Consider the following 27454-nt stretch of genomic DNA (forward strand, 5'->3'; position numbering starts at 1 on the left):
TTTATGATATAATAAATTACCCCTCTTTTGTTTATTAAGACTTATCTAAAAGCTGGCTAGAAAACCCTTGGCTCTAATCTCTCTAATCTCAACCAGTGATTTTGTTGCCTCAGTATCTAACTATCAGAGATCCTCTAGCTAATACTTTCAGCATTTTTAAGGTGTTATGGTCTTACAGCTATATTGGATGAGAACTTTAAAAACAGTAAGATAATTACTTAGATGATATTTTAGTTCTGCAAAAAGAAATAGTACTTTTATTAAAAAAAAAAAAATTGTTGCTGTTTGGAAAGAGCATGTTTGTCCTTGTAGCGTTACTCCTGCCAACCTTGTTTCCCTTTTGTAGCTCCTCTTTTTCTCTTAAAATCCCCCAGAAGCTCACTAAACATCACTAGAGAGGTTCCTAAAACTTCCCTTTAGTTATGATAGAGGCTGATGGACTCTACAACTTATTTCTTAACAAAACCTCTCTTTCCCCCTGTGGAGGTTTGGTTTCTACTATTGACCTCGCTCTTTCTTGCTTCTCCTAATCAAAAGAATAACTGATGGAGCTAATTTCTGCACACCTTTTTTTTGAAAGGCTGCCATTAACCTCTTGCTAATCTTATTTGTAAAAAAAAAAATAATTTAAAAATATTGTAATGGACTGACATATTGGCCGACAATTTTTTCAAAATCTCCATAACTTTTTTCATATGTTCGCTCTTCTCCTCTTTTGTGTCAATACCTTTGTATCAACATTACTGTTAAGCACTTTCATTTTCTATATTGATATTTCTATTTTTTGCCTTCCACTAATCACATTTGTCTTGTCTTTCATTTCACCTCCATTTATCCCATTACACTGCATGTCTCGGTGCTCAAAGTTAATCTCCTCCAAGCATTTCTTCTGTTTTTCAGCTAATACTTCCGCAGAAATCCTTCAACTACACACAGACCTTCTCCTTCCAGTCAGCTAAGCCGTGCTGATTTCCCCTGTGCAAACCTCTTCATTAAAATCATATACAGTCCATGTAACTCAGGGTAGAGAACTACATTATTCTTGCTATATAGATACCCAGCTACCTATATGGGCGCAGGACGGCAGGGCCATTGTCGCGTGGAGGGGCAGCATCCGTTAGAAACTTGGGAAAGGAAACCAGAGTGAATGAACGGGTGAGTGGGAGAGCGGCGGATGAGAGAGGGAACAGGCTCGTGGGTGACTGGGAAGGAGAAACGCAGTAGAATCAAACAGTGCGGGGGTGAGGGACAAAAATAATGGAGAGATTCAGACAGAGGGCACTGCTGAAAGCAGACAACAATCACAGAAAACTGGGAGCAGAAAACGCAGAGATGACAGCACAGAAGAGCAGTAAACAGGGTGAACAGTTGCTGTCATGCTGCAAACGCAGAAGGTTAACACGCTGAAACGAAGGGACGGTGGCAGGACAGCATGTATCAAGGCCAAAAAGCTCGAGCAGAAAGGTTGCAACGAACATTTATTACAATAACGAGTGCAAAGCCGCCTCAGACCTCATCACTCGCCCCGAACTCGAACCCCTGGCAGCCCAGCGCCACGCCAGGAGCCAGCTGGTCCCTGGCCTCCGGTCAGGGGTCCTGGCCCTGTGCCCTCAGACTGCAATCGCTGTCACAGGGGTCCTGCCATGGCGTCACGCTGGCACCACACTGTGCGAGGGAAAGGGGGACGAGGCGTTTCAGCTTTCACCGCCTGGCAGCAACGGATGAAACGTGGCTGCCCCTGACCCTGCCCTCCGTACCCGGCAGTGCCAGGAGGAGGCTTGGCCGGGGCTGCAGGCCGCGGCGGGGCGGAAAGCCAGGTCCCTCGGCCCCGCCGCGGAGGAGGGGACAGCGGCAGAGCCGCCACCTCCGCGGCGGCAGCCGGTTGCCCTGGCGAAGGAGACGCCGCGCAGCAGCCCCCGCGCGAACAAAATGGCGGCGGGCGGCGGCAGCGGGGGCCGGCAGGGCGGGGGCCTGTCGGGGGTAAGGCGGCGGCCCGGGTACGGGGAGGCGAGCGGGGGCGAGGGAAGGGGCAGGGTGGCCGTGCCCACCGCGGACACTGTCTCGTCCTCGTTGCAGATGCGGAGACCGCCCGGCGGCCCCCTGTCGCCCGCCGCCGCGGGGACCGGAGTGGTGAGCGGCGGCTTGCTGGCCAAGGAGGAGCAGTACAAGTAAGGAGGCGGCCGGGGCGGCGGCCAGGCCCCGTCACCTCGGCCTTACCCCGCTCGCTGCTGGCCGCCCTAACGGAGTTTACAGTTAATCCCCTGTATCCGAGTCCCTCGACTAGTTCCCCCCGAGCGCACCTCTGACGGGAGCGCCAAAAGCAGTGGTTTGAGGTTCTCCCGCCGCCGTTATACACGGGCACCTCGGGCAGGCTGTGCGCTGCGCTAGGCCTTGCTTCCAGCCCACCGCAGTGGACATCAGATTTTTCTGGGTTTCAAACACTGACATCACATTTAAATTATGAATAAATAAGTGCTTAAGCCTGTTAATAAAGGCGTAAAAGCTTTAAAGCTTGTGGCTACGGCAGTGAAAGCACGTTTAAAAGCACATTTAAAAGCACTCACGCTGTCAGTTCTCAGGCCCTGTGAATGGTGAGGATGCACGAGGAGCCATGTCTCAGAAACTCGGTCACACTTCATGGAAAGCTATAAAGTGAAGCATGCAAGAACACAGGCTTATTTTAACCTGTACTTATGTATAGCGACACATACTAGTTACGTGATCAAGTAATGTACTCATACAGGATTCCTTCCCCGATCCCTGCCTAAGTATGCTTAAGGTAAGGACTCCCTTAAAAGTATTGAGGAAATAAAAGATGTAAAATGTGTGTTAAGCAATGACATGGCCAAAACCAAGGAGACCCATTACCTCTCAGAACTATAGTCTAAACCTTACTGTTTAATGGGTGTAGGAGTTTCATTACTATTGGTTTGACAGAAACACAGGAAATTGTTGAAATGTAACTTTGTTAATACCCTTAAGTATACTTTGGTGTTCCTTTGTAGGAGTTATTAAAATTTTACCTAGTTCAGGCAGAGATACTGTCATGAATACATTTATTTATTTAAAATCTTTAAAAAAACTCAGTGACGAGCATTCTTGCTCTTTCAGGCGACTGAATGCAGAATTAGAAGCAAAAACAGAAAAACTGGTGCGTCAGGTTGAAGAAGTAATGGTGAGTAGGTTATGCAGACTGTTACATAATTTAGCCTTGGTTCACATGCACCCAGGGTCAAGTTTCAAAAGAAAGTATTTTAGACCATGACAACTACAAGTATTTTGGTTTCAAATGCAATCCAAGCTTTTGATTTTATTTTTTTTTAAATTGTAAACTTCTACTAAAAACACATCCAAAAATAGTTTTTATATAATTTCATCAGGTAGGTAGATGTTAACATAGATGTGTAGAGCATTTGTGCAGATACATATATAAAACCACACAAAAAACTTGTTTAGTTCTTAAAGAAAAGTATCTGTAGGTGGTTTTATGTCTTAAATACTAAAAAATAATTAGTATTTGAAAATATACTGTTGCAATAACGTCCTAGAGAAATAGGATCCACATTGTTTAAGCTGAAAGAAATACAAAGAATAAGCAACATAAATAGAAAATACATACTTAGTGAGAAGGAAACTTTCTTAAAACAGAATAATTTCCTGTTTGTTGTCAGTATTGTCTTTTGACATTGGGTGGCATTGTACCAGATAGAGTCAAGTTTTTATACGAAACTTGGACAAATTAAAAGAAGGGAACAGGGCAGGTATGATTTATACCCAAAACAGTTTGGAGAAGGTGTTCTGCATATTAGATATATTCACTGTAAATGCAGTCACTCAAATAAGTCTTGAAAGGCAAATTATTAAGTCTTCTGGTAAGCTGTACTTGGACACACTTTTCCTGCTGTTGAAACCTCATTTTTACGTCCTGTGAAAACATACTCTTCTCTTGAGCTGTGACAAGCTGAGGCTAAGTGCTTGGCATTTGAACAGAGGCAGATGAAGCAGTCAAAATAGCATCTAGTCTTTTTACGGAACAGCAACAACAAAACCACTTTTTTTTTTTTCCTTCTCTGAATACAGCAGAAGATCAAATATTCTTAGGACACTTACTGTACCACATGGCACTGACAGATTGCACAGATATACATTTAACAACAACAAACCCCCAACAAATCAAAATAAAAAAAAACGCAACACCAAACCAGACAACTGCATTTAGTTCTGGATTATGCTTTCTGACTGTAACTTAGCAACATAGAAGCTGTCTGAACATTCAGACCGAATTGTTCTCTAAAGTACATACAACATATCAGTGTCCAATTATGGTCATATTGGATGAATAAAGATTCATTTTTAAGGCTTACTGCACAGTATGGAAAATTGAAAAATTGTTCCACCTGCTGTGCATTTGCTACTCCTATATTTTGGAGAAAAAGCAGGGAGGGTAACAGCATGTGAGATGATATTAAGGTGGGCAGAAGCTTTACAGGCAAAAGGCAGTTAAATATTGTGGAGCAGAAATAAATGTTAGGGGATAGCAATGGCATTTTAATTTTTAGCCACCTTTTCCTGTGTTTGAGAAGTTCTTTGACACAGTAGATTATAGTTTCCATTCTTTTCCATAGTAGAATGTAGTAGTTGTGGTCTGTGATTTACAAATATATGATACATCTTTAATGAATTATATTCCCCCAAAATTGACTTTTTTTTTTTTTTTTTAAATAAAGAAAGGCCAACAGGAGATACTATCTAGACCAGTTTCAGTACAGACTAAGTCACATGAAGACAGCAGACAGAGGTACGTGCTTTATAACTGCTGATATAATTCGTGGGGAGTCTTTCACCCTGACCCTGCACATGCTGACTTGCGCCCTAGTCATGCTCCGTTTTGTCTGCCTTGGCAGCATACTGGATTGGTGGACTCTATTTTTTTCCTATTATTTGAAACAATTGATACTAAGTAAGTGTTAGTTCCTTGTTGTTTCAAGGAAGTCTTAATTTCGCTGAAATGTTCGATCTGGGATGCTAAGTAGTGCCAACATCTGTGAAGAAGTAAGGTAAGGTAACAGGTGCCTTGGCAGTACAAAACAGTAGACACTCAGCAGTAGATGGTTTTAACCATTTCATCTGACAAAGCTGAGAAACAGATACAGGTTCACGCTCAACTTGGCCTAAATGTTCCTGGGGCAGGAAGTGCTTGATAAAAACCGAACACAAAAATCTACGACAGACAAACATTCAGCTGCCACCCTCTGGAACTTGGATATCATTACACTTCTGAGGCCGACCTACCTTTGGCCTGTATGAACACACGTACAGCCAGGGGTTTTGGCCCTTATGTTCCAACCCGTTAGCTCTGGAGTGGATACATAGCTGTATTTCCTTAGTTGTTCGGGGGTATTATTATTTACTTAGTTGTTCAAGGGTTTGTCTATTGATAGTACAGGAAGTGGGTGAATTTAAGATAGACTTTGGTAGGTTCCTAAATTTATGATGCCACTAATCTGGATAACAAAGATACAGGGCTGGACTACGAGGTGCTTCAAATGTTAAGCTGCAGTTGGGAAACTGTTTTGAAATAGTATATATGAAAGTCTGCTAGAGGTGATAAAACAATTCCTCTGTGCAGAGTAAAAGCAAAAACAAAAAGTGGGCTTTTTTTTTAATGAACATAAAAGGGTTTTTTCACACAAAAAAAGGTGTGACAGCAAGTCTGTGATAGAAGCCTGGCTATACCAGCAAAAGTTTGCTACTATAGTTAAAATTGTTCTTGAGCTATTTTAAAGCCATATCTGTCAGTTGTAGAGGAGGAAAAAAAGAAGAAACTCCATGTCTTATCAGTATAATCATGCTCTGCAAACAAATTCTGGATCATGCTGTAGTTTTATGTTCTGTTAGATGGATTCCGAACAGTAAACAGAAGATTTTTAAGAACAACAAACTGGAGTTGAGTTACAGGGCTGTTTTATGAAGTACTGTGATCAGAGAATTCAGCCCCACAAAGGGAGCTAACAGCTTTGGTGGTATACATTTGAAATGCATAAGAATGCTGGAAAAATTAAAAACAATATTGGCAGTTAACATGTCAGAGTAGCAGCTGATCAACCAATTACCTACATAAATTAAAACACCTTAAAATAGCCACAGTCTGTGTTCTGGTAAACATTTAGGTGAGAGAACAACTGAAATCCCATGCTGTAGTGAAAAAAAATTGGAAATGTGTGCTAGGAATTAGGCACACTGATTATCCATGAGTGAACATTGAGGCCATTCAATTAGATTAGTTCCAAGTATTTAATATTTAATTAAAATTTTTTTCTTTCAAAATTGTGCAAGCGGATAGGCCATAAATCTAAAGGAAGCACTTGAGATATTTTTGAAATATCCATTTGAGGTTTCCATTGATTCCTTTAAGGAGAATGAACACTAAAGTGACTGGAAAGAAGGGGAGAAACTGAAGCAAAGAAAGAGGTAGTGTGCGGGGGGAAGTCAGATTAAGATAATAAAAATAGAGTAAGCAAAAAAGTAAAAAAAAAAGGCAACAAATATTGAAGTCACTCTCTAAGTCAGTGTATATTTTAAAATTGTTGTTCTGGAGGTTTTGTAGTGTAATTTTTTCAGAGAAACTTGAATTGCCTGGAGACAAAGTGGCTCCAGTGGCACCGCATCGAAATCCGCTTTTGTTTACCCTTTCACTGGTCAGAGCCTGGGCAGGCCGGGGCGATGGGAGCTGCGCGCAGGGGCAAGCGACATACGGCTTGGGGTGGGCTTAGCGAGCACAAAGGGTCTGCTCGTGGCCCTGCTGCTCGGGTTTGCAGGCGGGCATGGGATCGTGGAGCACCAGCTTCTGGTTCAGTGGTGCCACAATGCTCTAGCTACTTCCTTGCACACCTTTTCAGGATTTACACATTAATGTCACGTAGCAAACAACTACAGAGCTGTAGTGGGAGGTTTTGAAATGGGTGGTCGCGTATGAGGAAGAGGAAAGAAACTATAAATGTTAAGCAAGTTTGAGGAATTTAGTGAACAACCGGGTGCGTTTTTTGTTGCTTTGCTTTGTTTGCATGGGTTTTTTTTGACAAGAAAGCCCTGATATAAAGATGTAGTACGGATAAATGAGTCTATTGATGGAAAGAATATTATTATTTTCTTGAGTACAGTGTTGTGTTTTCATATTTTTCAGAGTAACAGATAACTGCTATTTCTGTGGCAGCAAATCCTCACCTTCTGCATGCTCCTAAAGCTAGCCAATAGGAAGGAAGCATGAGGAAAATAGGGTAAACAGACAAAAACTAATCATCCTATTCTTGAAGTCTGTTGCCAACCACACACAGATGATTTCTCCAGGTTTTTTTTGGGATTAATAAAATATGGAGCTTTGTGCAGATAATTCTTGTTGGTGAATGGATGTCTGAGAAATTGTTAAAGGCAAGACCTAAACATTTGCTCAAATCAGCTGGGCAAAAAAACCTGAGGTGACTTGATGTGTCTGAAATTTAAATTTTATCCAAATCTTTTATAAGCTAGCATTTTAATTGAAGCAAAAAATTATGAAGGAGAGTAAAAAAAGTAGCCTTTCAGTGCAATAACACAAATCCATATAACTCATTCTGAAAGCAAAATAGACATATATAGGACAAGAAACTTGACCTGAATAGTACACAGCATGCTAAAACTTCCTGCTTGTTTCCAGCTGATTTTAAACATAATTATTTAACCTGAAGTTCAGTTGCTAAGAGGCATGGTTTCCAGCCAAGTAAGCAGATAAGAAAGCTGCTTTTTTTATTCCTCTTTTTTTTTACATCTGTAAAATGGATACAATATTTGTAATATGTATTTTAGAAACAATTCTGTGAGACTTAATTTATAGATTGCTCCCACCTCACACTCAGCTGATTGTCAATTTACTTGACAACAGTCTGTTGAGCATACAATTGCACGCCCTGTTAGGATGTAGAGGACACTGGTTTGTACCTTCATTTTCTTTCTATTCAGTCAGGGATTTGATGTCAGGTGGGTGTATTAACTACTGAGCTGCTGTGATCTTTGGTGACAGATTTTCCGTCTCTCTTGCTGAGGCTGGTAACACTGCCTCCTGGCTAGGTGCTCCCTGGCACAGGCAGTCATTGCTCTAACAAGCCAGTCGTTGCAGCAAGCGCCTGCATTGCAAGAGATGAGGCTCAGATGCTGGCCCACAAGTGAACTGTTGGGTTAGACACCCTGGACTCGCCAGGGGATTCAGATAGCAAATGAGGTAGGATGGAAAGTCAGAGAATGAGGCTCAATGTGCGACTGAACTTAGCCCACCTTCACTATGTCATTTATTCTAGATGTAGAAAATGTTATTCTTCAGATTCTAACGAGGTTGAATTTTTATTGTGAAATGTTTATTTTGTTATACGTGAGTTTTTTTGTTTTTTTTTTTCCTGCAGAAATCCGCTCTGCCCTGAAGTTTCCTCTCTTACACACTTATATGCCAAGGTAGCAAAGTCAAGACTATCCCGGTTAACTTCTCTTCTAGTATTATTTCCACTTATTACATCTGGTCTTGAGGCTGTGCTACAGTGGGGACTTACATGGGTGGGAAGCCAAGAGGAAACGCTGTTCAAAGCAGTGCTACAGGGACGGTGTTACCAGGGTTTCTCAGTGCCACTGGTGGTTAAGTGGACTTCTATCACGTTTAATTGTTGTGTTCTAAGTGTCTTCTTCTGTAAAGCATTGGCAGAAACGTTCAGTGTTTTGAACACCAAATTAGGAATTCCAAGTGCAAAATACTAGAACATAATTCACTGCTTCATTTCTCTCCTTCCCTCCCCCACCAGCATAATACTAAAGGCAGTACTGCTGTCTTCTAGATGCAATAATAAACAAGCAGTCAAAATAGTTGAATAGAGGAAGAGAAATATAATGGAAAAAGGAGATTGAAATTGGGAACAAACTCGATAGTCTCTAATTACAATTACTTTTAGGAGGTGAGCTAAAGATTCCAAAATACTGTCTTCAGTTATTTATCAGAGTACAGTAGGAAAAAACCCGCTATTTCTTGAAGAATATTTATTTGGATGAAAGCAACAAAAATATCGTAAGAGTTCCTGCTACAGGGAATTTGTAAGATTCAAATAATGCATAAAAATAGCATGGTTTTGAAGGTATGATAAGCATTTTTCAAAGAAATGCACTCTGTTGACAATCCAATAGTTATTATCTTGATAATAGCTGAGAGCCTTGCTTATGCATGAATTTATTACGAGTATGTGTGTGAAAACTCCCACAAGAAAATGACTATTGGATGTACTGTAATTTGGGCATATGGACATAAAAGTGGCAAGATAAAGACGAATGCAAATACAGCTGAAAAATCGTTCTTTTGAAAGTTCAAAAAGCATATTTTGAAAAGTGTCCTCGAGTCTGAATATATAAAAACCAAACACACACAAAAAAAAACCACTAGAAAAAAAAAGTAATTTCTAACTAATTAAAAAAAATTACTACTTTCTGAAAAAAATTTGTAGCTAGCAAACAAGAAGAAATGTGCTGCCGCGCCCATGGCTCAGAACAGACCGTACTCTGGAAGTAAGGGAAAAAGACCAACTTCAAGGTACGTTATACACATCTCTTTCTATTTGTAATAAAATATTTTAGTTGCTATTTTTGGCTGTCAGGTTATTTTTATTTATGTATGCTTCTACATTTATATATATTTGTATAAATAAATGTATGAAACTTTTGGTCCTCCTAAGTCAGCTCCACCATCTAGCTACCTCTGTTTACTTGCATGGAGCACCAAAAAGTGTTAGTGAACATGTGATGAATATTACAACAGTGAAGCTGTTGCTTTCTACTCAATCACTTCTCCAGGCTGGCAGCTAAACTGTTAACTCCTTCAGTGAAAGGATGCCTGATGAGCATATGTGTGGGAAATGTGTCATCTGAGGCAACCTGTGAGAGTACACTTAGGTGGTGCAGGCTGATTTGGGATCAGGCTTGTGATGGGAAACATGAGGCCCTCGAGGGTCTCCTCTGCTTTGGTGGATCTTGGGCTCACGGGACAAGAAAGAGTTAGTAATAGGACCATGGCTTTCAGGGGTTTCAAGCTGAAAAGCTTCAGCTCTTTAGATAGCAAATTCAAGGTTGTAAAAGCATTAAATGGAGATCTGGACAAAAGAAAAAGAGTAGAGAAATGCATAAATTCCTGGGAGCAAATTAAAACTGCCACAGGATTTGGACAAATAACCAAAATAGGATGAAAACTATCTGCAAGGTCACAGACTGTGGAATTGACCCAGGCCGAGGTTATCTGTCAGGACTTGGAAGGCACTTGTGGACCCTTTGGACCTCCCTTGGGTGGTTCAGGGGAGGCTGTCATGCTGGCACCGCATCATGAGGTTTGGAAGTGTGCGGGAGCTGCATGAGGACACTGACACGATCAATGTGATCTAACAAGTGAACCTTTATTTCCGTGTTTCCAGTGCAATATATAACCCTCGACCACACCCAATAAATACTGATTGGCTTCATCGCAAATAACAGCCCATAGTCCAACCCGATTGGCCACATTGTGAGTCATGTTCAAGTCACGTTCACAGATGTTCACACCCATCTTCAGGAATTAAAACTGCGTCATTACTGGCGGACTACTCTTCTCCTGCCCCTGTAAGATGTTCATGCCCCCTGCACCGGAAGTTGTTTATACTTTCAGCAGTTCCGGTACGTCCCAGCTCAGATTCTCTGGAAAGGCTGGATTGTTCACATGTCCCTTATTTCATAAATGTCCTCCCACAGAAGTGGAACTGTGCAGATACAGGACCTGCAGGATGAACCCAAAGTTGTGGGAGAAAGTGAGCAGCTAGGAGGAGTTTGGAGGCTGCACTGGGATGAGGATATACTGGAATAAGAACTTAGGAGCTTCCGATCCTGTGGGAACTAACGTCACCTTTTTATAAAAGAAAGCGTGGAGACACCCTATGCAGCAGATGTGTCACGTACCTTGTGTCTTGGTGTTATGACAACGTTGGTACGCAACTTCCAGGATCAGTGAAGTTTCCTAGGCCAGGCATAATGACAGAGAATTGGTGGTAAGGTAGGAGTACAGCTTAGAGAGGACGGAGTTCTGGAAGTTAACATGTGGGGGGAAATGAGGAGAATTTAAGGCGGAGGATAGTAGCTAAAGCCAAGAGAACATTCCTCTGTTTCTTTCCTTTACTCTGATTTAGTTATGAAGTTGTTGGCTGGGAGGGCCATGCCAAAATCCTCTCAGTAGCAAATGGTACTGGTTTCTCTGCCTTCTACATTACAATATATAAGAATCTGTAATTGTTTATGTGGAATACGGTAAAGGTATCTTGCATAAAGGAAATGAGAAATTACCATCCAGGCGTCTTTCATATGAATGCAAGCAATGAAGTTGCATTAGGTAAACAACTCTGCATGCTCTTAAAAATAGAAAATACACTACATTTTTGTAATTTTTTTTGTATTGTACATTGAAAATCTAGAGTTTGCTTTATTTTAGTTCAGAAATAAGAAACCTGGAAGTACAAAGTGCTGATGATGTTGCAGTACTGGAGGATTGCATGGATTTTTCTTTAGCAAAAACAGTAAGCAAAATTGAAGAAAAACTACAGAAAGGAGGCTTACCAGATTGTCTAGACGACGATATTATTCCAAGCACTGGAAATGAAATTGGAGCAGGTAGGTTTCCTCTCATGGTTAAGTACTTTGATTCTTACTTCCCAACTGTAATGAAATGCGAAATTTCAATCATGGGGAAATGGGATCTCCTGGGGAAAAAAGGAAGAGTTTCTGTAGAAATTACAGGGAAAGTTCTAAAGCCCTTAAGTCAAAGGAAAAGAAGGTTTTCCTTCTTTATGTAGTCCTAGAGGAAGATCAGGTCACATATGAATTACCAAGGGGAAAAGTAATTTTTTTTTTTTCTTGATTTCCACCTTTGTAGGAAGATATTTGGATGGTTATGTATGCTGAATACGTGCATAACATTTGATTGATTTCACTGGGGAAATAGAAATACACGGTGCTAAGCTTGTATTTCCAAAACGATGAGCTTCAGTCCTTTGCACAGATTTGGCCTTAAGAGGAAAAATCCTTTCCTCAGATCAATGCTGTGGATCTTAGTAAGTGGCTTAAATGAAGTAACGTTCAGGGTACAGTGCTTGAATGAGAATCCTCCAGATACTTTCCCACCCCAAATCGTGTGTTTATGCTTGTCCTAGAAATAGAGCAGGAAAGGGGATTGCAGCATTTCCCAGTGAAGCTACAGGCATGATGCACATCTGCCTTTTTGGCTCTGATGCAATAAAAGTGAGTTTATGTAGTTTCTTACAACGCTAAAACAAGCATGAAGTCAGAGATTCACTGTGGCTGTACAAAGTGCCCAAAACCTCTATTAATCTAACAGCATGGTGTCCACAAGCAGAGAGATAGCTTGGTTTCTCACCTCATGCAATTCTGTGCACGTCTTCCGTTAAATCTCCCCAAACAGATCTTCAGATATCTTTTTTGTTGTTCCTAAACTAAAAAGAAATTGCTTTGGCCTGCATTGGAAGCTTACACCAAATAAAGTGAAGGTAGCTCAGGAAGAGTTATTACTGATGTCTGGTAATCAGGTCTTGTGGACCAAGGGCACGTATTTGAGCGTTGAGAATTGTTTCTGTAACGTTACTGATGAAATGAAAATACTCTGGATTGCTTTTTGCTTTTTAAATTTGATATTGACTCTTCAGGACACTCCAAATGCCTCCTTCATACACTAATTTATCGCAGAGCACACGACCAGTGTTAGACTCACAGAACAGTCACAGTTTTCACGAACAAGGAAGTGGATATAGCTGCTAATAGGCCCTATTACAGAGCAGGCTGATGCCTTGGTGGGAATCTCCTGGTAAGGGATCCCTTAGGCTTCTATGCCTGTGCTACACTTTGTAGGCCAGTGCACTAATACAGTTTCATATCATTGGCCTTTCCCTGAGCTTCTGGCAGTACTCCTCCTGGACTTCAATTCCAGACCTTTATTTCATGATCCCAGGTTATCACAGCGCAGCCAACACAGTACCTTACACATTATTTTTCTCAGGGGCTGTTTTTGTGGGTTATAACTCAACTCTGCAGTAACAAGCAATGACAGAAGCAGCAGACATGTAGAAGGCTGAAGATGAAGCTCTATTTTATCTAATATATCCCCACACATACAAACAAAATACCTGAACATGTTTTTGCACTTCTTCACAACTAACCTTCAGATTATCTCAGGAATTCAATGCACCTCTTCTTTCTTGTAGGGTGTCAGAGACTCTCAGATGTCCTTTTGTTGTTTGCCATTCCCTGTAACCTCTTGGTTACTTTATAACCTAAGACCATCCTATCAAGTGATACACCTCCCCCATATCAGCCTCAGCAGGTGATTAAAATTGACCAGTTAGGAAGGTAATTGTTCAATTATCTTCACCTCTTGTGAGAATTCAAACTAATTTTGGATCGTAGCCACCTCCCAAGGCTGACCTGGTTCTAGTCATGCTCTTGGATTTTCAGCAGGGTTTACTACTACCTGCTGTTAATGACACACAGCTGTCTAAGACAGAAGAGAAGTCTGTGGACTAGTAACTGAGTAAAAGAGGTCACAAAATGGTAAAAAGAAACAAGCAGTTTTTGCAGGTAGTGGTATAGCCTTGGAGTGATCTGTCACGGAGCTTACATTGTTCAACATACAGAAAAATAATCTCGAAAAAAAGAACAATAGCTGGTAAATAAATTTGTATAGGAAACAATTATTTTAGGATAGTTAAAACTGACATTGAAGTGTTGTAGAAAAATCTCATAGTGGCGAGAGAGGTGATAGCATGGAGGATTGTATTCAGCATTAAAGAGTGCAAAGTAATGCTGATTGATAGAAAAAACAAATTCCATTACACCTACTTCTGAACTGGACTTTGTTTGATTATTACTAATAAAGAGGTCTCCAAAAGCATAAACTTACTGCTCATTCACAGTGGAAAAGGCAAATTGTTTGTTCGAAATCCTTCAGAAGATAAGAAAACCCAAAATACTGCACTGTGATCGTTATGCTATTGTATAATTGATGCTACCGCAGCTTGAGTACAACACACAGTTCTGTGTGTCCCATCTCAAAACCAAGACATAGAACTAGGAAAGATACAGGAAAGAGGATATAGTAGCAGTTAGAAGCATGGAACAACTTGAATTTGAATCTTGAATCTGAAAACAAAACCATTGAGGGCAATATGAAAGGTCCTGTAATGAAAACAGTAATGGCAAAGGGAAAGCTCTCTTTTTGTGATGCAGATGCTGGTAAAAGCCACATTAAATTAGATTTAAAGCAAAATATACAAAGTGGTTTTCATTCACATAACGTATAATTAAATTAGCCAACTTATTGTGATGCCAAACTACAATATGTTTTATGAAGAACATCTAACAACTTGATAGTATAGAGGCACATGAAAAGTATTAAACTTGATGGCTTCCATAGGGGCTCCATCTCAGGATGGCCGCTAGTTACCAGAAGCTAGCAAGGATGTAACAGGAGGAAAAAAGTCAGTCTGTATCTTATTTTTTCATAGTGTTTTCCTAAGTCCTAGTGATTGTTGGCCTCTGCAGAGTTACAACTTAAGATGCAGTTGGCAGCTGATAAGGGAAGGTGGGTGAGATGAAAAGAATTCCTGTTACAGCAAATGAACACAGCTACCTATCCATCCCTTCATGGTCAGCTCCAGATGCTCCTCCTCCTCTTTGTTCTTTTCCTCTTGAACCTGCTGTGAATAATGGTTATTCCTGTGTCGCTCGACTTGACCCACGTACTGTTTCCATGCTTTGTGCCTGTGGAAGTTCAGGGGGAGTTCCTTGGGAATGATCTGGGGAGAGGGTCGTGAATAGGGAGTAAAAGAACGTACTGTTCACACATAGCTTGTTTTGCCATGACAGTAGTACATTTCTTCACTGTCCAAGAGCAAGAAAGTACTTCATTTGGAAAAAACATCTGATTAAATTAATTAATTTTAAACTATTAATTGAATAATGTTAGCAGTGTACTTTAAAAAAAAGCATAGACTACTGTGTGGGAGGGGTATTTACCCATTAGGAGGGTTTTGCAGTCTACATTTAATTCCTTGTTGTGAGCAGTTTAAAACTACCGTGGATGTAACTACACCACTTGCAGCTACAGATTGATTGCGATGTAGGCACGCCCTCCAGTATGGATTTCTTGACTTCAGTCTCAAGGAATCAGTAAGTATGATGAAAGTTTCCAATAAGCTGCAATTTTGAGAATTATGAGTCTTTTACATTTTAAAGATGTCGAGTTCAGTCATTAAAAGGAAAAATCTATACAAAGCTTTGCCCAAGAATGAGAAACTTGCAATATTTATTTAGAAATCTGAGGTTTTATTTGCCTGTTTCTCTAATAATTACAACAACAGGGTCTGTTTCTAAAGTGAGTTCTTGCATCAGTCTTGCTTCTTTTCTGCACTGAATAATGAGTACTTGTGGATATTAAGTGTAACTTTTTATGTTCACAGAAGCCCAAATCAGATTTCTTAAGGCAAAGTTACGTGTTCTGCAGGAAGAGCTGGATAGTGTAGTGTGTGAATGCAGGAAAAAGGTAAGAGCTGAGCTTTCTTATCTGTAGAAACAGAGTAGGTTCCCCTTTAACAAATAATCACAACAGAATTCCCTCGACCTTTCCAAGTATGAAGAGCTAAGGTTCTGGTTTTTTAAATTCCTGAGAATTTGGAGTCAAGGATAGTAATTTCTGTGTAGATGTGATCTTGGGCTAAAAGCTTGCAAAATACACTTAATGAAAAAGAATTTGAGGCAGGAAAGAATCGCTGGGCATGAAGATACATCCCCGCTGTAGAGACACTGGGGTGCTGCAGAGTGCCCTGGCTGTCACTGCTGGGAAGGAGAGTGTCACCAGAGCCTGAGGAAGAGGAGGAGGATGCCGTCGCAGTCAGGAGGATGCGGTCGCAGTCAAATACAGATGTGGGCATACAGAGAGAAGACGAGTGGTGCCCAGAGCTGGCTGATGGGAGGAGAGGGATGTTTAGGGCAGAATGGGAAATAAAAAAGCTTGAGGAAACTTAAGTCAGGTGCTTTGGGTGGCCTTGGTGGAAAAAAGCATGGAAACGGCTGATCTGTGCTTCACTTTAAGTGAGGCTTTCTCCATTCTCAGGATTACACTTGATCTGGACGAATTAGGTATTTGGTCAGATCAGATGGAAGTGAAGGCATTGTGCAGCTACACTGATATTTTACTGTTAAGAGTGTCCTACAAGTGAGTTTTATGATCTGCACGGTCTGGCAATATGTTTTCTGGTGATGCTCAAGTATCTCTTGAACTGTAAAACCTGAAATAGTTTGTGTCCATCTGCCAGAGGGATCATGTCTTTTTCCTGCATTTGTAACCAAGCAAGGTTTTTGAACTAACTTTCCAGTTTATGCAATTAGATTATTCTTCAGAGTGCTTTTTTCCACCTGTTCCCCAGGCCCAAATGTGATGATGACATTCAGAGTATGTGGCAAACCACCTGTATGTTTTCTCTCAAGCTTTTAATTTAGAGTTATGGAGTAGGATAATATTAAATAAGTTTTTTGAGATAAGTACCCAGAGAAGTCTTCAGAAGCAATTAGATTTTGATTTTCTATCTGTACTTTATACCTTATTTCATTTTTATCAATGCAGGTGCTTCTGCATTTCAATACTTTTGTGCTGTGATCAGAAGAAAAATGTTACATTAGATTTTAATGCCATTTTCAGTTTCAAAGCAAATACAATTTTGTCAGTAGCTATTGAACTTCATCATTCCACGCTAAAAATACTACAGAATTCAGTTACTATAGCAGATGATAGAAGACAACCTTGCACCTATTCTTGTCCTGCTCCCATATCACTCTGCATGTAAATGTATAATTTTGGGTACTAGTTTCTCTGGTGTGAAAATAACTTTGTTACACTCAGAAGGTCACAAAAATTTTATATTGGCAAAGCCTTGACATAGATTCTGGGTTTTGTTCCAATTCACAGTCCAATCTGTTTTAAATATAAAGAAGTGGGAGTTTCTGAGGTGCATGCAGTCACATGAAACTTGGGGTAAGGCATGGGTATTTCCCAGGTGAGAAGTATGCATTCCTAGGGGCCGAGAGGACAGGAAAGAAAGACTTATTTTCAGAGAAACTCCATTTTTGTATGTGCCTTGATTTCTTTTTCTTAAAGAAATGAAGGGCATGATGGATCTCTGAAATAATCTACATTAGTATTCACTTACAATGTTTAAAAGGTTATGAAAGAAAAATGGCTTGAAATTCTAATGCTTAACGCCGGATGTAATTGCCAGTAGGTCATGAATCTAATACAGGATTCACTTGATGTTAAGAGAATCTTGAATTTGAATACTTGATGTATCCTGGATCATTAGCTTGCTTTTAAGTCAAAACCAGATAATCTCCTAAAACATAATGGGTTGGTTTATCAGTAATTATATTCTCTTCTTTTTCCCAGAGTTTTTCTTAATATGTGCATTTAGCTCTCCTCACAAAAATGTCACGAAATATCTGTGGGCCACTGTTATTCATATTATTCTATAACGTTTTGAAAGTTAGTTCTCAAAATCTTGGAACTACAAGAAATTAAATGTTTTACATGCTGCTACAAGACAGTTCCAAGTAAAAAGATGTGGAAAATTAAATGAGAAAAAGTGTTACTGTTTCTTAAGTCTTGTCCTGGGAAACTGGTGATCTGTTTTCTTAGTTCATCTTAGTTGTTTTCTTTCTTAAAATTGTCGTGAAATCCATCATGAAGGATGTAAACACTTAAAAATAATGTAATTTAAAAAAAAAAGTTATTTCCATACCTACAATACGTGTATTTTTTACTGCCTTTTATTTACAGAACTTAACTATCACATTATTCTAGTGCTTCTTTGCAATAATTTAGTTGGGGTTTTTTGCTAATTGCTGTCAAACAGGATGATGAAAATCAGAATTTAAAATCTCAGCTTAAAGATGCTGAAGAAGAAAATGCCAGACTGCAACGAACCATCAGTATGCAACGTTCTCAGACTGAGAAGTACAAAACGGTGTCACAAGAAGCAAACAAAAAAAGTGAAGGGTTACAGCAGGAGGTCATCGCGCTTGAAAAGGTATTGCAGGTATTAGTCTCGTTTATCTCACGTGAGGGAAAACATCGCATCATCCCACTCTGCACCCTAGATTGATGCATTTGGATCCAATGATCCCATTAGTGTTGCAATCTCTGATAGTAGTTTTAGAAATGTATTTTTAAAAGGTCTAACCACTTTTTTAAAGCAAGAAATATTTTGCTAATTGCTTTTCTTCTGTTTCTTCATATATTTCTGTGTTTTAAAACTAAATTCTTGTGTAAAAGACCCGCAAGAGACAAAACAACCTTTTCAGAAACTGTGGTCAAATTCACGAAGGAATCTTGACAAATACAGGGAAATTTTATTTTTCTGGGTTTAATTATAATTGTTAAAAGTTACTTGTGGTAAAAAGAGTTTTATTGTAAAGCATTGAACCTGGTGAACATTTTAAAAAAAACCCACCTGCAGCTTATATTAATACTTTTCTGCAGGTAGAGGAAAGGATGTATCTTTGTTCTTGAAAAGGGACTGTTTGAAAACCAGCCACTCCAATTTGGATGAATCAGAATTAACCTGGCTCCTGCTGTAGGCCACATACCCAAAATTGCACACGTGCCTGGCTGTAGCAGATGGCATGCATCCACAGCTTTGTTTGTTTGGAACTTAATTTTAGAGCAGCATGTATTTTTCTTTAGTTACTCAGAGCTAGAGAGATTGACTTCAAAATCATGTAATATATGTATATTGTGCAGTGCGTGTTCTATAACCAGGAGAACATTGCACTTAAAGATTTGGGGAAACCAGAACACAACTCAGCCAAGCAAAGTCTCATTATACTGCCATTAAATCATACTGTGCATTTGTATAGGCATGCTTTCATCTTAATGTGATGTAGTTCTGGCGTTTTAAAACTAGAATGTCCTACATTTGTGTGCTCTCTTTGTGCAGCTACCTGGAGGATTTCAGTGCCCTTAAATAAGTAAGCTGATTGTTGATTCTGTCAGGAAAAATATTCCCTAGTAGAGCTCACACTGCTCATGGGCTCACAGTAGATGAGGCTGAGAGATGTACAAAGTCATTTAGTCCATTCTCTTGACCCAAGACAAGATAGGTTATATTCAAACCGTCCTGGGCGTAAGTTTGTTTAACCTGTACTTAAAGCCTTCTGTGATGGCAATTTCGTCATTTCCTTAGACAGTCCGTGCTGGTTCCTGTACCCGGTCACAGTTAGAAAGTTTATCCCAGTATTTAGGAGATGTCTGTTGTGATGGAAAGCTTATCCATTTCTGCTGTACAGCTACCATATCCAAAAGGGGGTTGCTTTCCTCCCTGGTCTTTGCTCTGGATTGACCATCCTCCGTTGCTTCAATTATTCCTCATAGGTTCTGTTTTCTAGAATTTCTCAAGGTTACCGATCAGACATGGTCAAGACAAATAGTGGTAGTTCTTTAAAATACTAAGAAGGCAAAAAAGGCAAGTATGTGTAGTGAACGGTTCTCTGCTAATTCAGAAGTTGTTTTATGTATTTTTTCTGATACAAAAAATTAACTGCCAAAAATGTGCATTTAAAAATAATTTTGCAGTAATTGCTTAAATCTCCTGTGGCCTTAGCAATATGAAAACGGTTTTATTCTTTAGGTGTGAAGTATTATTCAGCACTGTATAATTGATGTAGTTGCAGATTAATTGTAGGCTTATGTTTAAAAACAATTTCCTGTGAACATGGGCCTGGATTTGTACTGCTGTACCCCCACAGCTCGCACTTTCAGTCTAGAGAAAGTTTTCTGTAGAGTTGAGATAGCACAAATGTAATCTCTGATTTTGGGGCTTTTATTGCTTTTGCTGTGATTTCTGTTGCAACATAAATGATGGAAGACTTAAGTTGTGATACATGCTTTCCCAAGCTTCCCTAGATTATCAACAATTTACGCAATTTCATTAATCCCCCAGGTACTTTTTGGTATGTGCCTAGGCAAAGATTCTCACTTAGTTTGCACGATTTACCTGAAACATGGTAATTAGTTTGCTGGTTTTACATTTCATTGTTTTGGTGTTTGGTGTCTGTCAGCATTTCTGTTGGAACACCCACCTCAGGCAGCACTGCATTCTGATGCTCCCCAAAACATCCATCCTTTTCTTTCCAGCGTTTCTCTTTTTTTCCAATCACTTGACCTAATAAATGATATCACCTCTCCTGTCTTTTTTCACTGCCTGTCTACAGGAACATTCCTTCCCCTGTGTTCTCTCTCACTTGTTAGTTCATTCTAACTTGCTGTTAAGCAAACGTTCTCTCTCAAATGTGTTCGGGGGTGGACAGGTGTTGCTGAGCTTTCTAGAGACAGAAGTGCTGTGCGTGCTTGCTACTGGGAGGGAAGAAAGCCTGCTGGGGAAGGGTTACTTAGGGACGAGCTCCCTGGTATCACACCCCCTACTGATCTCCCACTGCCTCAGCCATGACAGAAGAGTGGAGAAAATCCAGAGATTGAAATGAGATGCAGTTTTAGAACACAGTAGGTCCCCCCCCTTAGAGAAACATTATATGAGAAAATTAATCCAGCTTTTACTTAAAGTATTGAAGAATCAGCAGAAACCTTGCCTACTTACAAATAAAATACTTATTTCAGGCATTTTTTTAAGATGAAGAACTCTGAGTCAAATATATTTAACAGTGTACCCTCGCTGGATGACTTGCAAAAAACTCCTTGATAAAGTATTGTATATGAGCGTAAAGGCCAAAAAGCCCTAAAAGAATTATTAGAATTCTTTCATTAAATGATATGATTAGCCAATACATCATTTGCATTGCATGCAGACTGTTTTTTTGGTCATTAAATGCTTGAAAGGCTGTATTCCAAAGCTTTTCATATTAATGCAGCATAAAATACATAGCACAAAAGACTGAGTTGGCTGTATTCACAGCTCCATCATCTTCACACAAGACAAAGAGGCTTGCATGCTGTGCCGCCTGTTTTCTTGGGAAACATGGGGGTCAGTTTCCAGCAAATGAATTTGCATTCCCTGATGATGCACACACATCTGCTGCCCTACAAGCTGGGCTCTTACCCATCCTTTTTGAATCAATCAGATGGACAGGTTTGCGACAGAACAGAAATGTTGAAGGAATGTCTGGTTTTGTGAACCCTTGGAGGAGGCAGACTCACCAGCAGAATTTTGGAGGATCGGTGAGGTACATCTTACTCTCATGTTTCCATGACCCATTTTGGAGAAGATTCAAAGCTTCCTGGAAATACCTATTCCAGTCATAACGTCACCATCATGTCCTTGCTGCATACACTGAGCCTGTAGTCAATTAGGATGCATTTCTCGGATAAGCGATGTGGAAGCCATAAGCAACTACCACAAGAGCTGGTGTGAAATTGAGAAAACAGAACAATTAGTCAGAAATAAGGCAGTCTGAGGGTAAAAGGTTAACAAGCTCCCTCTCTACCCTGATTTGGTTAGAAGAATCTTTCTGTGCCCATTACTAAAAATTTGATAGTCTTTTAAAAAAAAAGTCTATTTCTTTTTCACAAATGACAATATGTGCTCTTTCTGCCGGAATTGTTTGTTTCTTCTACTTTGTCTTGTATCTGTATTCCCTGATCTTTAATCTCATTCTTCTGTTCCTCAGCTTGGTCTTTTTCTCACTTCCCCACTTACAGCACTATGAAATACTGTCATCTCAGCCAAGAGGGGGCCGTTTTGATTGTTGCCATAAACACTCAGTGAAGTGTTTTCTGCTAGATGAGATCGTTACTACCCTCAGCCACCTTCAGTAGGCTGTTTTAACTTTTTGTTGGCAATTGCATGTAGTAATCTCTGGCGAAAAGAGGTAGAAGGAACAGGTGGGAAGAAGCAGTGGGGAATATTCGTCACCATTCCAAAATCTGCCACAGCATGGACAGACCGGCAGTTCTTCCTCTTTTTCCTGACTGAGCATACAAGGTTTTTCAGTCAATCCTGTGGTCTTACATGATCAGCTCCACAATGATTCTAAGAGAAGTTGAAAACAAAGATGAGAAAGATCCTTTTTCAGGATTTCGAAGGAGAAGGGGATGCTTTAATGGTTGGATTAATTGTCTTTGAGAGAGATTCTATCTGCAGGCCAAAGAGGTCCATAGACTTCAGTTTTCAAGGGTGAGCCTTGCCGTAAATGCGTTGTCTGTGCAGGATTCATTGAAGTACCATTATTCATAATGTTTGTTCTTATCCTTTGCTGCTTAAATAGGAACTGGAGAATCTCAAGCGTGTACAAAAGCAGGCCGCAACCAGTCAGGGCGCCACAGAGGTTCGCTTAAACAGGGCCCTGGAAGACGCAGAAAGGTATAAAGTGGAGCTGAATAAACTGAAGCAAAGTAACAAGGTACAGTGGCTTAGGCAAACAAGTTCCAGTCTGTAATCCCTCAGTAATGCCAGAATGAGACAAAAGGCTTGGTCAGCTTTGGAAGCACTGTATCTCTTAGAGACAGTCTCAACATTTACTTAGAGCAAGTCACCAAAGGGCTTGGTAAGTTATTTCGGACGACACTATTGCAACCTATGCTGGAGGAAAAAATGTACAGAATAAAGTTACAGACTTTCTGATTTGACACATTTGTGTGAAAATTAGATGCGTTTAGAAAAAGGGAGTACACATACACACCTAATACATACACAGGCAAACCATGGCTGTTGTCTTTGAGATTTGCTAAGTTTTGATGTGGGAATATTTTGAGTAATCTCATTTATTTTCAGAAATGCCAGGTGTGGCTACCGTTTGTTACTTTGTTATGTAATGCCAGGTTTCATTGGTTGAAGCACTACTTTCATAAATAATACATTTCTCCTTTTCTTCCCATGGTAGGATGAAGCTAACCAAGAACTCAAAATAATTGAAGAATTAAAGACAGAAAACAAAAAACTGCAGAAACAAAAAGGAGAGCTAATGACAGGGTTTAAAAAGCAGTTAAAGTTAATTGATATTTTAAAGAGACAGAAGGTAAGGACCAGGGTACTGTTATATCTCAGTTAACAACCCATAGCTAAACGTGTCTGTTGTCAGGTAAGGTAGGCACATAAACCAGAGCCCCAAGACTGGGAAGCTTCAGTGCGAAGGAGCAGCAGCCTCACTTTTATTAGTGCCTGTCACTAAGATTTTGCTTTATATGAAAGGCTGCTCTTCTTTTTAGTTCACCCCTTTCCTAACTTGGAGCATACCCTGGCATGGTGAGAGAAGAATCACTAGCTTTAGGACCAAGAGTATCTGTCTGTTCAAGAACAAACACCATTGAGGCAGTAGCAGCAACTCCTTTGGTGCAGCGTCAGCAGAATCCATCTTAGCACGGGAGATTTCCAGCCCCCCCGCAGCGTGTTACTTGCCGTAGCAGCAGCCGCAGCAGCGTGCCCCTCAGGAGCGAGCCGTGCCATTTTAGACCAACCTCCTGCCTGGGTTCTCACAGCGGGTCCTTCTCTATCGTCATTGCTTCTTTCTGTGTACAGTCTGCGGTGGTCTGTCTATGTGCAGTTCTGCCCAGGTGCAGCTCTCCTTGTGTGCCAGACAAAAAAAAGAAAAAAGGAGTACTTCTCTTCAGTCGGAATCTACTAGACTGAAAGAGGGGAGTTGATCTCCATCCTCTTGTAATTCCTGGAGCATCGTGCCTACTTTGGATGACACATAACGTAGTAACATCTGCATGGGTGTTCCCATTATGCAGGGCACTTGCAGCCAGCTTTATTCTGAAAGCCCTTTCAGTCTACATGCATTTCCTATCTCCCTCATTCCTCTCCCTCAGGGCATAAAATGGAGGGCAGGGCAACTGCCTTTCAATTTCTTTAGCAGCTGAAGCTGAAATTGAATGGAGAGTCGGTAGTAGAATGCTTGCTGACAATTCCTGATGAAAAATCAGTGATACAGCTTTCATAGGTGTTGTAGTGATAACAGTACTTCAGATGATAGAACATAGCTAAAAGTGTATTTAACGATGGTATTTGATAAAGCTGTACTGATGTCCCAAAAAGGAGGGCTATTTTACCTGGAAAGAGAAACTTCAGCCACTGCAAAGTGGGTAAACACCTTCTATTTCTCAAAATATATTTTCAGCACCGATCTGTCAAATGAGCTTTGATGGCCCAAATTGAAAGAACCTGTGAGTTTACATGAAAGGAAATGCATGTGGGAGGAGTGAACACTAAAATGTGTTGCCCAAACCAAGTAATTTTCCACTCAGTGATGCATTTAGCCTTACTAGTTCCATCACACTCTTCCCTTACCAAGTACTTGGAATTGCGTGCTATCATTTGTATCGGTTTTCTTTCTGAGGCCACCTGAGACATATGCAGAGCGACGGGCTCCACAACGGTCCAGACAGGATCGTAACATCATAGAGTGGCTCACCTCGAATCGCTTACTCTGCCAAATCTAACGTGGTTCCTTTCAGGATGAAGTTAATGCGCTGCTTTTCGCGCTCTCAAACCGAAGCTGTGAGAGAGCTAAGGCAAGCAATGTATGGTGACTTGTTGAGCAGAAGCACCTTAGCAGGGGCAGCCTTTGAGATGAGGAAACAGAACGTTTAATTTGCCCTTTGAGTGCTGCAGCGATCACCAGACATTTTGTAAACACTCTTGAAGCTGCTGTGCCCCCCCCCCCGGGGAAGAACAGTTCTGTATGAAGTGGCAGCTTCATGTACCAAATACACATGCTTATCCTGAGAATGGGAATTGCAAGATGGAAATACACTCTTGAGTCAGAATGCCTCTCCAACGCAGGACAAAGGAGGATGGGTAACCGGAGTAAGGAAATGGGGCTGCTCGTGCATTTCCAGTGGAAGAGAAGTTTTCTGGCAGCGACAGGATGCAGAGGAGATCTGGGGGATTCTTCTCACAGAAATAGTGCCAGCTTAGCCTTGGCTGGCCCTTCTAGCTCTTCAAGTTTGAGAATGAAAAAACCCCAGCATTCACTCAAAATAAACTCTACACATTGTCCTCTGGAACATGAATGCAGTGAAATGGGTGTCAGAGAGCAGTATGTCTGTTTGACTGTGAACCAAAACCATAGTCTTAGAGAAACTCCATAAAACTTCATTAAATATATTTTTTAAAAACCGTGAATACTGTATCAGCGCTGCAGACAGTGGAGGAAGCCACTTACCTTTTGTTACAAAAGATGTTACTTACTCCCAGAGGAAGGATGCTGCGAGTTGTCCCTTCAGCACAGACTGCGACTGGAAGAGCCTGACAGAGAATGGACTGACTCTGCCCTTTGCAGCTCCTGTCAGAGGGCACAGGGGGAGGGCGCCCAGTGCTCACCTGTGCTCAAGAGGGGTCATCCCCAGGCCAGCTTCAAGTCTGCTTCACACAACCCTGTGTGTTGAATGAATGAGGAAACCCTGATTTGGGCTGTTTGTGTGGAGGATTCAGATGGGCGAGGCAGGTCCAGCTGGCCTGAAGGGGAGGACATGCTACCGCATGAAGAATGACCGGGGAAAAAAAATCCTCAAAAGGTATTAAATACCAGGGGTAGGAGGAGTTGCAGCTGGCAGCAAGCAGTTGCCAGTGTTCCACTTGGTCTCTTCAGACCATGCTCTGCTTGTCTTGAGGGGCAGAATTCAACAGAAAATCTGAAGTTTTAAAAGGGATTAAGGGAAGGTAGTCTGAGCTTTACAGAGCTGGAAGGTGTTAGACTGCCTGTGGGAACTGCGGTATGCTTTGTTGTCGTTTTGCACTGACAGTGTATATATAAAATATATATAAAAACCCCCTCACAACAGACTCCTTGAGGACATGAACTGTTTCCTGTTCTTCAAAACATAACCATTTTATTAAAATTTGTAGTAAAAACTTATTTAGCTGGGACATTTTGCTTTCCGCTTTGAATGCTGGTTGGTAAAGAGACTGTTCTCCAGTGTGGTGATAAGGACGTGTGGCACAGCCGTGACCTCTGCGGTGACATCAGCTGGAACCCAGGGAGCTTTCAGGGCTTTCCAGCTGCTGCGCCTTTTTGATTGGTAGTTCTGTGCAAACACACTGACCCTTTAGTACTTGTTTTCTCATCAAACACTGATGATCTTGATGACATTTTCCCAAGCAATTGCATGACTTGCACAGAAAATAGCCTTGTTAGGAGTTGAATGTTGTGATTGTTCCCTTCAGCGTTCTGTTTAAAGCACTGCGACACCCTGTGTAGCAGAAACCGCTTCGGGCTACTGTATGGGTGTTACACACCATCACGTGTGCACGGGGTGTAACGGACCACAGACGTAGGGTGTGATACACAGCAACACGGCCGCCAGTGGTCAGCTCCAGGTATTTCTCATTAAGGTTTAGTACAGTTACTCTTTCCTTTATGCTGGTTGGTAATTTTCAGTGGTGGTGTATATTTTGTTAAAGTCCCCGTTTAACATTAAATCACGCATATTAGAAGAGCCAGCACAGTCTTAATTATGTATTCAGTTTGTAATAGCTTTGAAGTTAAGCTGTACATTGATCAGCTCGAAAGAATGTATACCAGTTGTACCATACCTGTTCTTTAGAGGTCACAAGAGTTGTCAGATTTTCAGCTATTTCCATGCCTCATCAAAAAAGATATTTTTAAAGCAATGTAAGGAGCTGAGAAAAGCCTTTGGTCCTTTTTACTAGAGATGGAGTTGTGATGTTTAGCATAAAATTTATCACATTATCCCTACAGAAAAATATGAACAGCAGCTTAAACAGGTGAGCAGCCGTCAAAACCACTAGAATGATAGATGGGAAGCCCCTTTCAGCTGTCCCAGTTACACGGGACTTGCTTTGCTCATTCACACTATTTTACCTTCTGCTCCTAATTTTTTTTCTTTCTTTTCCTTTAAGATGCACATTGAAGCTGCTAAGATGCTGTCTTTTACTGAAGAGGAATTCATGAAAGCTCTTGAATGGGGAAATTATTGATTCCATAAAAAACCAACTTCTGTTTGATAGACAAGTCAGACGGTACATTATTTTGTCACTGTATATGAATGCTTGTTAATAGTTAATGACTGCATATCTCCGTGAACTGATTTTGTTGATTTTGTTTATGTTTAAGTTAACTTTTATAAGCCTGATAGTTTGTGTTGTAATAGCATATGAAACATGGAATTTCTACTTAAGTTTGAGGCCAAACTGTCCATTCCGTAACGAGCTTAGAAGCACAGACTGTGCAAGGAATATTCCAACAGTGAACTTTGTTATCACTTTGCTCTGTTTTAGCATTTAAACTCTACCTTATACAAGGTAATATTCAGTCCAAAGAAGTCAGGGTTTAGACTCAGAAAATTCCATGTTGCAACAGAAATAAATTAACCAGTGATCCAGCTGAGAAGAAGATGTCCTGT

The 27454-nt window shown here is 40.6% G+C and overlaps 1 protein-coding gene across 2 annotated transcripts; it reads left to right on the top strand.

Moving 5' to 3' along the window:
• Nucleotides 1–1914: 1914 nt before the first annotated feature.
• TEX9 (testis expressed 9) lies at nt 1915–27433 on the top strand. 2 transcript variants are annotated; one of them, XM_086471306.1, is made up of 12 exons: nt 1930–1980; nt 2077–2168; nt 3112–3175; nt 4728–4798; nt 8433–8481; nt 9513–9598; nt 11513–11691; nt 15549–15631; nt 17994–18167; nt 22357–22491; nt 22972–23106; nt 26952–27433. In XM_086471306.1, the coding sequence occupies exons 1-12, from the start codon at nt 1930–1932 to the stop codon at nt 27027–27029; spliced, it is 1197 nt and encodes a 398-aa protein (XP_086327432.1). In that variant the 3' UTR covers nt 27030–27433. The 2 variants fall into 2 exon arrangements, with proteins under 2 accessions (XP_086327433.1, XP_086327432.1); XM_086471307.1 differs by having other exon boundaries at nt 1915–2168.
• The last annotated feature ends 21 nt before the right edge of the window (nt 27434–27454 follow it).

This window comes from Leptosomus discolor, chromosome 11 (assembly GCF_034619465.1).
Source record: "Leptosomus discolor isolate bLepDis1 chromosome 11, bLepDis1.hap2, whole genome shotgun sequence".
Taxonomy (NCBI): Eukaryota; Metazoa; Chordata; class Aves; order Leptosomiformes; family Leptosomidae; genus Leptosomus; species Leptosomus discolor.